The sequence below is a fragment of the Chelonus insularis genome, unplaced genomic scaffold, assembly GCF_013357705.1.
Source record: "Chelonus insularis isolate UGA/USDA-ARS -01 unplaced genomic scaffold, ASM1335770v1 contig_42_pilon, whole genome shotgun sequence".
NCBI classification, from domain to species: Eukaryota; Metazoa; Arthropoda; class Insecta; order Hymenoptera; family Braconidae; genus Chelonus; species Chelonus insularis.
In genome coordinates this window covers 822,069-835,415 of record NW_023276578.1, presented here as the reverse complement: position 1 = coordinate 835,415, position 13,347 = coordinate 822,069, and the positions used below count along the sequence as shown (strand labels likewise).

At 34.9% G+C, this 13,347-nt stretch overlaps 1 protein-coding gene across 1 annotated transcript in view; it reads left to right on the top strand.

Annotated features, from left to right (window-relative positions):
* The first annotated feature begins 7,606 nt into the window (after positions 1–7,606).
* The window catches only part of LOC118069727 (zinc finger protein basonuclin-2-like), a 123,427-nt gene continuing 117,686 nt past the window's right edge, over positions 7,607–13,347 (top strand). Inside the window, exons 1-2 of the mRNA XM_035088021.1 lie at positions 7,607–8,459; positions 8,526–9,350. Coding sequence (XP_034943912.1) covers positions 8,529–9,350 — 822 coding nt within the window. The 5' untranslated portion in view covers positions 7,607–8,459; positions 8,526–8,528. The remainder of the gene's footprint in view (positions 8,460–8,525; positions 9,351–13,347) is intronic.

The window sequence follows — 13,347 nt, the reverse complement described above, 5'->3', positions numbered from 1 at the left end:
ACATATATGAGAGTATAATGCACGAGGAAAAGGGGTGAATCGAATTGGACCACCTTGAGCGACACGACATGAGATTACCGTCGTCAAAGTTCTTGTGTATTGTATAATACATACTTATTTTATCTATATATACCTGAGTTGGAGATACGTGTCGCCAAGACGGGATGCGGTGCTTTAAACGGATTTGTCACAGCGTGATGAGCGTCCCCGAGGATCATTGGAGGCGTGTCGGTGTTCTTTCGATAAAGCCGCCGAGACAAGTTAACCTTGAATCGGTTAGATGACAGTCCTAAAATCCAAAAAAAGATTCTACTGAAAATAAAATTAATCAAACTGACGGCTAGTGTCGTTATGTAAGAAAAATTACTCTGGGTATGGCGTTATCTAATATACTTTGAATACAATACTAATTTGAATTTATCATCTAAATCAGTGATGTTCAACATGAGTATTTAAGTCATATGATTTTTAAGACCGTGTAGAGACACAGTGACCTACTAAAGGGAGCAGTTTAAGTCTGACGTCACCCTACATGTATTCGTAGCTTTCTCCTACTAAGGGATGCCTCAGGCAGTTTAGGGTACGTAAAAATCAATATTTTGGTCCGTTGTTGGTTTCATATGTAGAATAAAGATATACACAGACTGTAGGCTAATTTATCATCATTCAAGTATATCAAAAAAATTGATTTTCTTTGAAGGAAAAATATACTGACGTCAAAAACTAATCAAGTTGAACGTCTCGCGTGATTTGTCATCAAGAAAAAAATCTGGCAGACATCCGGTCGATTAAAACTTTTGTAAGTCGACTCTCTCGTGTTTGCTATTCTTCTTCAGTAACAAATAAGAATGACAAAAGTATCTGTAAATTTTTTGCGACTTTAAGACTCTTTTTGTTGATGAATTTGGCACAAATCCTAAGAAATTCAACGTCTAGGACACAATTAATGACAAAAGAAGAAGTCATAATAATCCGCTATTTCATCATACCGTTTTTACTTACTTTTTTCAAAACCGATGATCATGGTATTGATTGCCCTCGGGTGAGACTATACAGCGTCAATAATCGTTTCGACCTTCCCTCTTGAGTAATTGATTGTTGTCACTCATTTTGATGTCTAGACTCAAACAACAATTTTTTCTAACAGATTATTTAATTCTCGACTTAACACTTGATTGGTTAATAAACTCCTGCTTTTTATCAAAATATTCAAGTGTTTATAAAGAACTCTTGAACTCTTTTTATATCTATCTGCTTTAAAATCTTTTTGGAGTATTATGAGTAAATTTTTAAAGTTATTAACTCAAGTGTAATATTTTTGTAATTTTTCCAATATTTAAGAAATTTTTATTAAAAAAAAACCTGTAAAAGTAAAATTTAAACATCGTTTCTATTCCACTAAATAGGTGAGATTAATAAATGTCAAGTTACTGTTAAAGTTATTTTGACATTCCCTTGTCAACTCCAATTTTTACAACACAATCATAAATAATTTTATGAACATTGTATATGCATTCTGCACTTTAAAATTGCAGGGGTTGGTCGGATCTTGTTACTTTTTGTACAATTCGTGCAACATAGTTAGATAAAAAAGTAATAAAAACATTTTTATGGAGTTACATATAAGACACTGAGAAATCTTAAGTGACTAATTAGCATATAAAGGGTCGATGTCAAAGCAAACCGGCATGACGCGCTTGTAACGTCCGGTTGCGTATTGCTATCGTGCCCCTAGATCTATCATTTATACACATGCGGATTAATAATAGCAGTCGTCGTGTTTAAGTCGTCTACTTTAACGAAAGAGTACGTCGCGTAGCGCGTGATCTTATTTAAAAATAATTGCGCAAGCCTCTGGCATCGTTTCCTGTGCCTGATTACGGTTAATTGTTCAGGATTTAAAAGTATAATAGCGGTACTGCGCGACTTAAACGGTGTAGACTACGTAACAATCTATGTTATGGTTCTAAAACTTATGTATATACACTAAAATGCATAGAAAAATATATGAGCATAGTTGTCTATGCGTGCATTATGTGTATCGAATCAGCAATAATGAGAAAAAAATAACTTACAATAAACCTCTACTTTCTCTATATAATTTCATTAAAATATAGCTATTGGGCTTTAGTAAAATAACACTCTCATAAAATGCATGAAAAAACTTATTTGACGAATGTCAGTTATTTTATACAGCAGCCAGTAGCATATTTGCTGCCGAAAATCAACTATCAGTTTGGCACACGTGGAATTCATTTGGACATTTTCGCATGCTATCAACCAAATGACCATTCGGATGTTTTCTGGGATCTATGCAGAAAAAGAGAAATAGTGAATGTGAAGAGGGCTACACCACCAATCTGTCGCTGTCTGCATTAGCTCAATGCTTTTCAAAGCCCTGTGCTTTTGGACATGAAGTTTGGGCTTTGATGAAATGCCGGATACTTTTAAAGTAAATTAGCTTTTTAGTTTTCTGTGCCTAAAACTCAGAATGTACATGTAGTGAGGGGTAGAGGGTTGAATACGCGTATGGGCTAGAGTAGGAGAAGTTTTGATGGAGAAGCAACGCATTGATAAAGCCGCGAATGTCTGGTAAGAGCGTATACGGACGAGCGGCGAAAAACACAAAACAAGTTGGATAGGCTAGGGGCGCGATTCACTCGAGCCCTCTTCACATCTTTCTCTCTCTTTTTTCCCTTGGATTCTTTGACCGTGTTGACCCCTTTGCAGTGGCTTCCTTGTCGCTTTGTATTTATTTTCCTCTCTCGTGAAAGAAACCCTCGGTGAAAGAGCAAAAGCACTCGCGTACAACTGGCAAGAAGTGTATATATAATAATAATGGACACAGTAGAGGGCTCAGGGTTGCGCGTTCGAGCACATTGCATGGGATATACGTCGGTACTCATGATTGACTTTAACGAGCGCGACTTGGGAATCATTTCTCTCTTATATACAGCCAGATATTACTCGCGAATTTGTGATCGATACGAGACGAGCGTAACCAAAGGCATCAACGTGCCAGAGTCTATAGCTATCTAGAAAGAAAAAGAGATAGCATGGAGCAAGAAAACGCACACTGTACGATCCTCACGCGCGGCGATAAATAATCGAACAAGAATATATCGGAAAAAGACGAGAGAGAGCAAAGATGCAGGGAAAAAAAAGATTGAGAGCCAAAGGCAAATATACCAAACGACTCCCTGCGAGGAGACCTCGGGTCAACTTCTAGCGGACATTGCGGGGGGCCTTAACTAACGAGCCGAGCAATTAACATTTTTATTAGACGACTATCTTATTTTTTCATTCATATGTGTACATAAACTAATCTGTGCTCTGATAGTATCAGCATTGTCAACAAAAAGAAAAAGTTCGGTTTTCATTGGATACAGTCCAAATAATCTTATTAGCACCAACATTGTGCTATCTTGTTCAGATCCCTTGAAAGTAAACTTTTTTGCCAAAATAAATATTGCAGCTTTTATTATAAATAGAACGAATCATCTATAAGTTTCATTTTTTAAATATTTATGGATTAATACTTATTTCTGTCGAGTTATTATTCTTCCTTGTCTCTCATAAGATACGATAATATGATAAAAATATTGGATATCATAAACATTGTATTTCAATTAAGATATCAGAGATGGTATCTACAATGATTAAAAATAGATTAATATATTGGTTTTGGCTATTATAATTTACATAGAATGCTCTGATAATACTTGCATTGTCATTAAAGGAAACAATTAAGTTTCTATTGGACACGATCCAAACAATGTTATTAGCAGCAGCGAGCGCAAGCATCATCGGCATGATGGGTTCAAAGTAACACGCATCGATGCTCACAGATGGGGCACGTCAAGTATACTTGGAAGCACAGGTTTGAGTATTGACTGCCGCACGTTCAACAAACGCACGCTCGTCCGGTATTCCCTGGCATTTGGTGGCCGTATACAGTATCCAGAACCCTTCTCCACCCTCTCATTCCCGCTTGCTAACGCGTTCTCTCTCTTTCTCTTCTCTCTGCTCTTCAATGATTGTGTGCGCCGTGGTGTACGGTGATTTGGCTAACCACACGTTGTCGAGCTATCGGCGGCATCCACGAGCATTGTTTGCTCGCTTTGATGAGGCCAATTCGACGGCTCGTACCATTCCAGTGAGACCAAGTGCGCATGATTATTCTTTTCTATGGTACACTGATCGTATATCATTACTGATGATCTGTCCGATTGTATTCCATAATTTTAGACAACGTTAATTCAATATTTCTGTAGATAAATTTTTTGAAAAATAATTTTTTTTTCTTCTTCACATAAAGTATTTATTATTTGACGTTTCAGTGCAATACGACAGACACTTGTGAGGGTCTCGTCACGATCGATCGCTATAATACGTGAGACGGCCACTTCCTTATATTCGCCTTCTGCTTCCTCTGCTGCCGTTCATATATCCTCTGTGTTTTACCCTTAAGACGACCTCCAAGACCAACCATTACCTGTAAAATGGATACACGTATATATCTGTAGAAACTGTATATATGTGTATATATACTCGAACGATAGTCGTTCAACTCGTCCTCTATGTACACCTTGCAAACTGTAAGTAAAACCTGAGGGGTTTGCACTATTAAATGCAGACACGAGCAGGCACAGTCCGGAAATTGCCTAATTTCCTGAGTGCGCACGCCGATCCGTCAACCTGACATGACGGAGACGTAGTTACATGAAAATTCCGTGACTTTTAATGTCAAATATCGAAAAGAAGGCCGAAGAAAAATAAAATTTTTTTTAATATGAAAGACTAGTTGACATTTTGCAGTCTAAAGTCTAGACAGGAATGAAATTACTCTGTTATTTTGAAGTAAATTGGAACACGAGTAAAAAAAAGAAGCTTAAATCTGTAAGATGACCAAATCTTTGTTATCGCATTTTGTACAACCCTCACTTGGACACTCGGAAGCCGGTTAGACAAGACTAAAGCTCTTTCATAGCCGTCGAGGAAAAAGATTAAGTACAGGACGTGGGTCGGCAGTGATAGAGCGACTAATCCATGAACTTAGACTTTGAAAGAGTCTCAAAAATGTAGGGATAACGTGACAGTAGATAAAACTAAAAGTCTCTGATTAAATAGACCTAGTTTTTCTTTAAAGTAAACAATTATTCCATTCTAGTTGTCTAATTCAATTAAATAATTAATTCAATCTTACAAGATTAATTAGCGTAGTAATGCCATGACACATGGTGAATAGGCATAGCAAATAAAGAAAGGTGACCTAAATTCTAAGATGAATTGTCATACATACAGAGAAAGATCTAGATGATTTATATAATTTATATATAATATAAAAAATAGGATAAAAATTAGTAATGAAAAATACTGTTCGTTTACTTCGTGCTCCACGGTTTAATTCCACAAGATGCTTCGTGAGAAAATTAATGTCGAGTGTTCTCCAATGCGCTTTCGCGTATATGGCATCAACATCCAGAGTTGTGGAGAGACAAAGGAATGAGATGAGAACGAGAAGCAAATAAGATAGAGTATACAAACCGCTCAGCATCATCCACACGATGTCGTCTCGATGCCAGATGCTGGACCCGTTTCCCTTTCTGTCTCCTTCTTGTTGGTATTCCCCACTTTATGTTCTCTGGGCGTGTCGTCACTTCCCCACCGTAGTTTTTACTTCCCCTGATGCCCCTATTCTCCTTTTCCCACCATCAGCGCGCGCGCTCGACGACGTGCGACAGTGGGGTTTTGCCGACAGCGAGGTTTGATGCCAGCAGGGAATCAACGACTCCGGTGTGTCGCCGTCAGTGTCCCAATGTTCCACGCCTTCAACTACATCTCATTGGTTCGTACTGACTGTCTCCAGAACTCGCGACACACGCCCATTTCCTCATCTACCTTAAAACAAGTATAATTAATGCTCTCTGACCTCTCTTACGCAAACTGCAGACACTGCAGTTATACTTCTTTTTCATCAATCATGTGTCAAGAGTCTATAGATACTGTAATTACGGAGACCTGTGGTGAACTTCAAAGTCTACATCATAAATGAAGATAAAAAATAAACTATTTCTTACCTATAAGATAATTGTTCTTGTCCAATACACGATAACATATCCATAAAGCTGTCAACTTTGATGAAAATCAAATTTATATTACTTCACCACTTTAATGCTTGTATTTTCATCATAGAAATCGACTTTGATTCTTCATTAGCAACAAAGAAACCACATAGTATGGTTCGAGTATACATATTTCACATTTGTGAAACTGTATACTTTAATACTGAATCAGTATTTCAATCCAATAGCAACATTGCTAGTCAAAATTCATTGCATAGAGAATCCTACATACATAGCTGGATACTATTTTTAAATACCAAACTGCAACGTCAGATCATATTTTCAATAGAACATGAATATCTGTTTTATCCACCAGAGTAACATGATATCATATTAGCAGTTATACATGCTGTTGCCGTAAGTAAAAATTTTTCAATTTAATCATTTCTTTCTATACTATTTGATCTGCATAATACTTGAGCTGATTTGAAGTAGTCTTAGATGTGTTAAATTATCATTGGGTAATCATCGTAAGTACCAAAGACATAAATGTCATAAGTTATTTCGGTAAAAATTCTGCTTTCATTCCTTCACGAGTGGATAGTGAGTATAAAGAACAACTATTGTATACCACATCACCTGGAAGCAACATAAAAAGCGTGATTCAATCATATCTTATTGTTAGGATATTTTTATCGTGTAATAAATAAAGCAATACGGATAACTTGTGTAATTATAAATAGTACATGAGTTATAAATTATACAGAGATTATTTCATCAACATGAATATCAGATACTTGGCTCAGATTCTATTAACTAATTATAAAATTGTGAAATTTTACTAAATAACTTCTTTGGTTAAACAACCAGTAACATGATGAGTTTAATGTTTTCATGTGGATAAAAATAAAAGAAACAGCAGTAAAATATTTATCAAATGTACATAATAAAATCAAATCTTTGCTGTATAGAAGATAACCATACCTTGACAAAGTGCAACAGAGAAATTTTTTTTGTTACTAAATAATTAATTATATTACTGTGCATTTTCCATTTTCTATACAGTCAAATCTTTCATCTTTTTGAGACATAGTTTTCAATAAAACTATAATTATAGTTAAAAATAGTAATATTGTTTTGAAAAAATTTCAATAATGGTTTAATAACCCCAAATTATACGATGAGACGTAATTTACGCATTAACGTGCAAGCCTTATACCTTACGTAGGTGGTTTATTAGCTTTAGAATGTATATAGCTTATATTTATCTATTTTATGCAACTATAAACTTCTATCGACACAAATATACCTTTAGAGTTTAAAAAAAAGAGTTAATAAAACTTAATAAAAAAAAAACTTGCGAAATTGTTTATAAAAATAGTCGTAGACGCTATACACCATAAATAATTGCGAGGGGTTCACATATGCACTTACACGAGCTTCGTAATCGGAAATCTTCGGTACGTTTCGGTGATTTTCGTTGCTCTAGTGGTCACGCGCGCGCAGCACCGTCGAGTCTCATGCTGCTGCGTCGAAAGAAAGTGTACAAGATCGAGTGCATTTTGTTGTCGTTGTTTTTTCTAGTTTAATTCGTTAAAATAAATAAAATTTGCATACAAACACATTCCTATTGAATGCCCGAAGCGTTTATTGACATAATTGTACATAGAAAGAGAAGAATTAACAAGTAATTGCGTTTGAAATAATATTCTTTCTTCTGGGAATACATGGAAGTTCTAACCCGGTACGCGGTTATCCACGATTAATTACGAAAACGCACGAATCGGTTTCTCAACGCGGGGTAACAGAGTCTTTCATGGTTCGTTCGAGAGAACGGTCGGAGTCGCGAACCTTCTTAAAATTATCTTTAATAAATGTTTGTTTATGTTAATTCGTGTTTATTATCCGCAAGAGTTGGCCATGACAGTGATAAGTGCGTAAGCGTCTCGTAACTTTGTGTGATAATGTGGGGTTAGGACATAGGAGCGTGAAGACAGTAGTGACGTCTAAGTGAATAAGTTTATGTGACACAGTTTTTAAATGGAAATAATGATAATGAGATGATAGAAGAAGTTTGAAAATCCAACAAGAAGGAATTATTCTTTGGAGGGAAAATAAGAATTGTAGGCGGAGCGTTGAGGAAGGGGACACGTGACACGGAAACTGTCACGCCGCCCTTGCCTCCTTCCCCTACCATCCTTCCTCTAAACTCCCTCTCTATCCTGCAACCCTCGAACCCCACTCCAACGACCAAAAACGACTGGAGATGTTGCTTCTCTTCAATATAATATGACTAGAATGTCCGTGGAAATGCTATGATATTGACCTGATGCTTTACAAATTTTTCTGATAATCCTATGCTGTTTCATGTTTTCTTTTGATGTTTAGCAAGAGGCAAGAATTATTTTTTTATTATTTGAACATTCGAGATTGAAAAATTAATGTAAATTCTTTCTTCAGGAGATGCAGAAGGCAAACCTTGACATTAACTGTAAGACAAATGGTTCAGGCTTGCATTTGGACGTTGATAAGTCCTCGAAGGAAGTGCTAGTGAAACAAGAAGCACAGGCAGTTGATGATGAAGCTACTAAGGTGAGAATAAAACAAGAATTCTCTGAAGAAAATGAAAGTAGTCGTGTAAATATTGTAAAGAACGAGGTATTATCAGACTCGGAAGACTTTAATCAAGGTTTTCAAGGCGTTGAACCTTCAAATGATAATCATCCTCGAAACTTCAGTCATTCAAATTTTCAAAAACAATGGAAATCTAGAGAAATTAATGATTTATCTCGTTTCTCGAATCAGTACTTATCAGCAATGCAACATCCGGCTTATCAAGCCGTCGGTCCAGCATTGCTAAATGCTATTGAAAATCCGTATTTTTCTTCATCATTTCCCTCTGCTTCTTCAATACAATCTGCCTTTTTTGATCAATCTCAAGACTCAGAACGCGAGAAATATGTCAATGAGGTCAAACACCAGAGTCATGAGATAAATGAAGATAAACGATTGGGTTATCATAATCATCAGGTGTCCAAGAATAATTTTACTACTTTTGCTAGAGAATTTAATGAATCTGTTCTCCGCGATCATCGTTCTCATCATGAGTTTCACCATGGAAAATCGCTTGAGATGAGATATCCATATGATTTTCGTTCTTCAGAGCTGTCATATTTTATTCAGCATCAACAACTAGCAAATCAAAATAGCATGCGAACTTTGTACCCAGGAAAATATCAAAGGAAGTGGAATAATTTGGCACTGAAGTTACTACAGCAGACATCCGTGAGTTTAAAAACTACATAAATATTAACAACAAGAAATTATTTCTTATCATGATATGTTTTAAAAGAAAATATTATTCTTCCAGATCGGTATTTGAATCCCCCTTTGACAAATATTGGGTGAACACTTATACCTGTATCGTAAAATTTTTTTTAATTCATCCAAAAACATCTCAATTTATTCATGATGGCTACATTAATGAGCAATAACATTTATCTAATATTTTGCTCAATTGATGATATGTCATGTATCCCATTCAATCAATTGATTTAGTACTGATGTTTTGAGTTTATTAATTTTATTAATAAAACTTTTTCTTAATCACCTTGATTAAGAACCAGTTTTCTGGTTTCATTCAATATTTTTATCATCAAGAATTTTTATAAATAGGATGTTTATTATCATTTAGAACTTTTTCTCCAACATTAGAAAACTTTTTTGACTTCAATTAATAGATTAATTTTTGGAGTAATTCAGTCATTCAAATTCAAAATGAACTTCTCATCATCTATTATTTTCTGTTACTTTCTTTAATACCAGTGTGTATATATATTTTTATTTAAATGAACTTTTTTATTGATGTTTTGAATGGTAATGAAAGAATGAAGTTATTTATAGATTAATAGTTTACCCTGTAATTCCATAAATACTTCTTCTTTGTTTCTATCAGGGCTCGGTTTACCAATTATTCGATAAAATTCTAATGATAAAGCAAACCCTTTTATAAATTGCGTGCATTTTCAAATATTTTAGTCTTTTTATATTACTTTACATTCATTAGACTTTTCTGCACGCACGAACAAGCATCATGTAGCATCAGTATACTTCACGAGCGTTACGTATTCTGGAATTTAAAATGTTTTCTCGTCCTCAGAGCTCAATAATATTCCCTGGCTTGCAATACTCTCGCTCTATCGCGTCCCCAGCAGCATGGGAACGCGTCCGTCGAACCGAACCGTTACGTCGTTATATGCGGCCGAACGATCGCGTTACGCGCGTTATTTATTCTTGGAAATGGTTTCACAGTGAAATCGCGTCGTCCGCATGGAAATACTTCATTCCAGAATAGAATTGTTCCATAAGTTTAGCGTCTTTATTTCGCTTATTGTCCATATAAACTTCTTGGTTGATAATACATAAAAACAAACTAGATCTCTTCAACTAAAGCAATATTTCAAATAATAAACTGATAATTTTTTCTTGTTGTTTCTAAGAATTTAGCACTACATGCACCTGTGCGTCAAGATAACGTCAGGATAATTGTTAAAAGGCTTGAATTTGTATCGAATAAGGTATTTGAATGGAAGCCGATGCATTCAGGTGCTCTTCTTCACTTACAAGGTATATATAAAGTCATTTTTTTTTTTCTTCAGATCTTCTGGAAGAAGAACATAAATTTCCATGTATCCGTGATGTAGGGATAAGTCAACGGCATGGTGTCCAATTTGGAAGGTTCGGAGAAACTCCGAATGATTCATTTGATTCTGATGAAATCACTTATTCTTCTTCTATTCTTTCTGTCACCCTATAGGTATCCTGATGAATATTTCATCAATGCTATATAATAATGTCTCATATGTGCTATAGACAGTCTCTATGATTGGTATATGAACACACGTCAATGACCCAGAGCCTTTGGAGATGCTTAGTTATTATTCCTCGTCAAGAAGTGTTCATCATCATACACTCCTCGGGATATATATTTGATGTTCTTTGCTCTTGCAAGCAAGTTGTCTTATAGGAATGGTACTAGCGTGGGTATAGATCGACAGTTTCTGTATTAAGGCGAGTCTTCGTTCCGCGAGGCCGCGTTGAGGTTACATGGGATTGCCTCTAACTTGCAGAGCGCAGGGAATCAGTTGGGAGATAGAGAGAAATGCTGAGGAAGAAAAGAAACAGACATTGACGTAGATTAACTGGAATCGTCGTTTTACCATCAGACTCAAACCAATCTCAATGCTCATACATCTTCTCCTGTCTTAAGACTAAATTTTCACGCGTAAAAACTAGACTCCCTGTAATTTTGTAACCGTCCTTGACACCCGTGAAATGTCCTCGGTGTAAGAAACAACATTTTTTTGTTTGAGAAAAATGTCGACAGAATCCATTCTTATATTTATATGTGATGGGAGAAATAGGTTTGCACGCCTCCGGCATCAGTTTTAACCGCTCGCCAGATGCGTAGCATGAGTGAAGTTTCGTCGAACATTTTTCTACCTGAGGGGCGCCCAATAAAGGTAAAACACATGGCGTCGGAGTGCGCGAGTCTAGTCCTCAAACTCATTTGTCGTTGGCGTACTCCAACGATCATACGGTTATATGGTAAATTGACCCAACTAATCAACTGCACTTTTGTGGTTGGTCTAATAATGGAGAACGTTCCAGAGCATGTGTCATCGTGTTGACGTACAAAATACTTCGACAAAAGACTTGTTAAATTTTTTATTTTCGTCGTGCTAAATTCTTTTCTTCTGTCCTTTAACAATGCTAATAATTTTTGGTTCACGATTTCTTTCAGAAAGTAAACACTAGGGTTATCATGTTGATGAATAAATAGCTGAAACTTATAGATATTTATCTGTTTAGATCTATTTTATTGCAAAAAAAAAAAAAACAAAATTAAGTATTACTTTATATTGGCAATTAAATGAAACAGTTTTTTTGCAATTAAATAAATTACCGTCTGTATTTAATACGACAAAAAAATCTAGCGTAAAAATGAAATCGTCGTTGAAAAGAACGGTTCGTTCTCAAGTTTATTACTGACTTTCTACTGATTTTCTGTGATTTTTTTATGCGTTGGCTAACAGCAGGTCTTTCCACACCGTAAAGTCGTCTAACAATCAAGAGTTTACTTAAAGTAAGTTACCTATAACAATGTCGAGTCGTAAAGATTATTATTATTTAAAAAAGAGAATTTTTAAATAGATGAATATATAAAAATGATGACAGAAAACTTCCATCAATTAATATTGTATTTTTTCCAAGTTTTTCTCATACTTTTTCTTTTATTGCCAATAGTCGTAAGTAAACAATAACTCATAAATATATCGTCAAATAGTGTCATAAATGTACTTAAAATGCTTCATTCTTACATTTACTCATCACGAATACCCATCATATTTTCGTACATGTGATAACGTTACAGATTGCATCGACCAGAAAATTACACTTGCATGAATAACGATGACAGATGATAATGAATGATAAACAGGTTGAGTTGACCCCGGAATTATATTCCCTCTAACAACCTATGTAAATGAGTTGTATTAACAATTCGCTTGTTAGTTGTTTATGATTCGAGACTTTGTTCATCGTTTATAACCTATGTTACAATGTCTCTAGATTTTCCAACATTTTTCTGCTTATTTAATTGCTCATATTTTTACGTCAGCCGGTATTCGATCGTTCTGCGGTTTGCAAGTATTTTTATGAGTTCTGAATGTCTTTCAGACACGTGCCACACGTCCAGTAGGTAATACAGACATCGGAAACCGATAAAAATAGATATAAAATTGCAAATCGTGAAACAAATGAGTTTTTTTTGTTTTTTCTTCGAAGAATTGTTGATTGATGGCCATAACTTTTATTTTAAAGAACTTAGGATTATTTTTTAAAATTTTTTATCACCCAAAAAACGCAGTCTCTATTTATAAAAAATTTATCCAATTATAATTTTAATTGTCTGTAATTAATTTTCAGTTATCAACTAAAAAAATGACATATTTATATTTTAATTTTTCCATCAATTTAAATAAAATATATTATATTATTGTTTTCAATGGATTGAAAAATAGTTTTTCATTATGATAAAGTTATTTCTCTCTTTTTTTCATAAAAAAGTGTATTAACACAAATAATTTTTATCTAAAAATCATTTGAGAATTTTCAATTTGAGTAAAAGACACCTTTCAAATACTTTTCAATGAAGTAATGTGTGGTGAATCAAGCAAAGTATCCATCATTATCCAAAAAATATGCAAAGATTCACAATCTA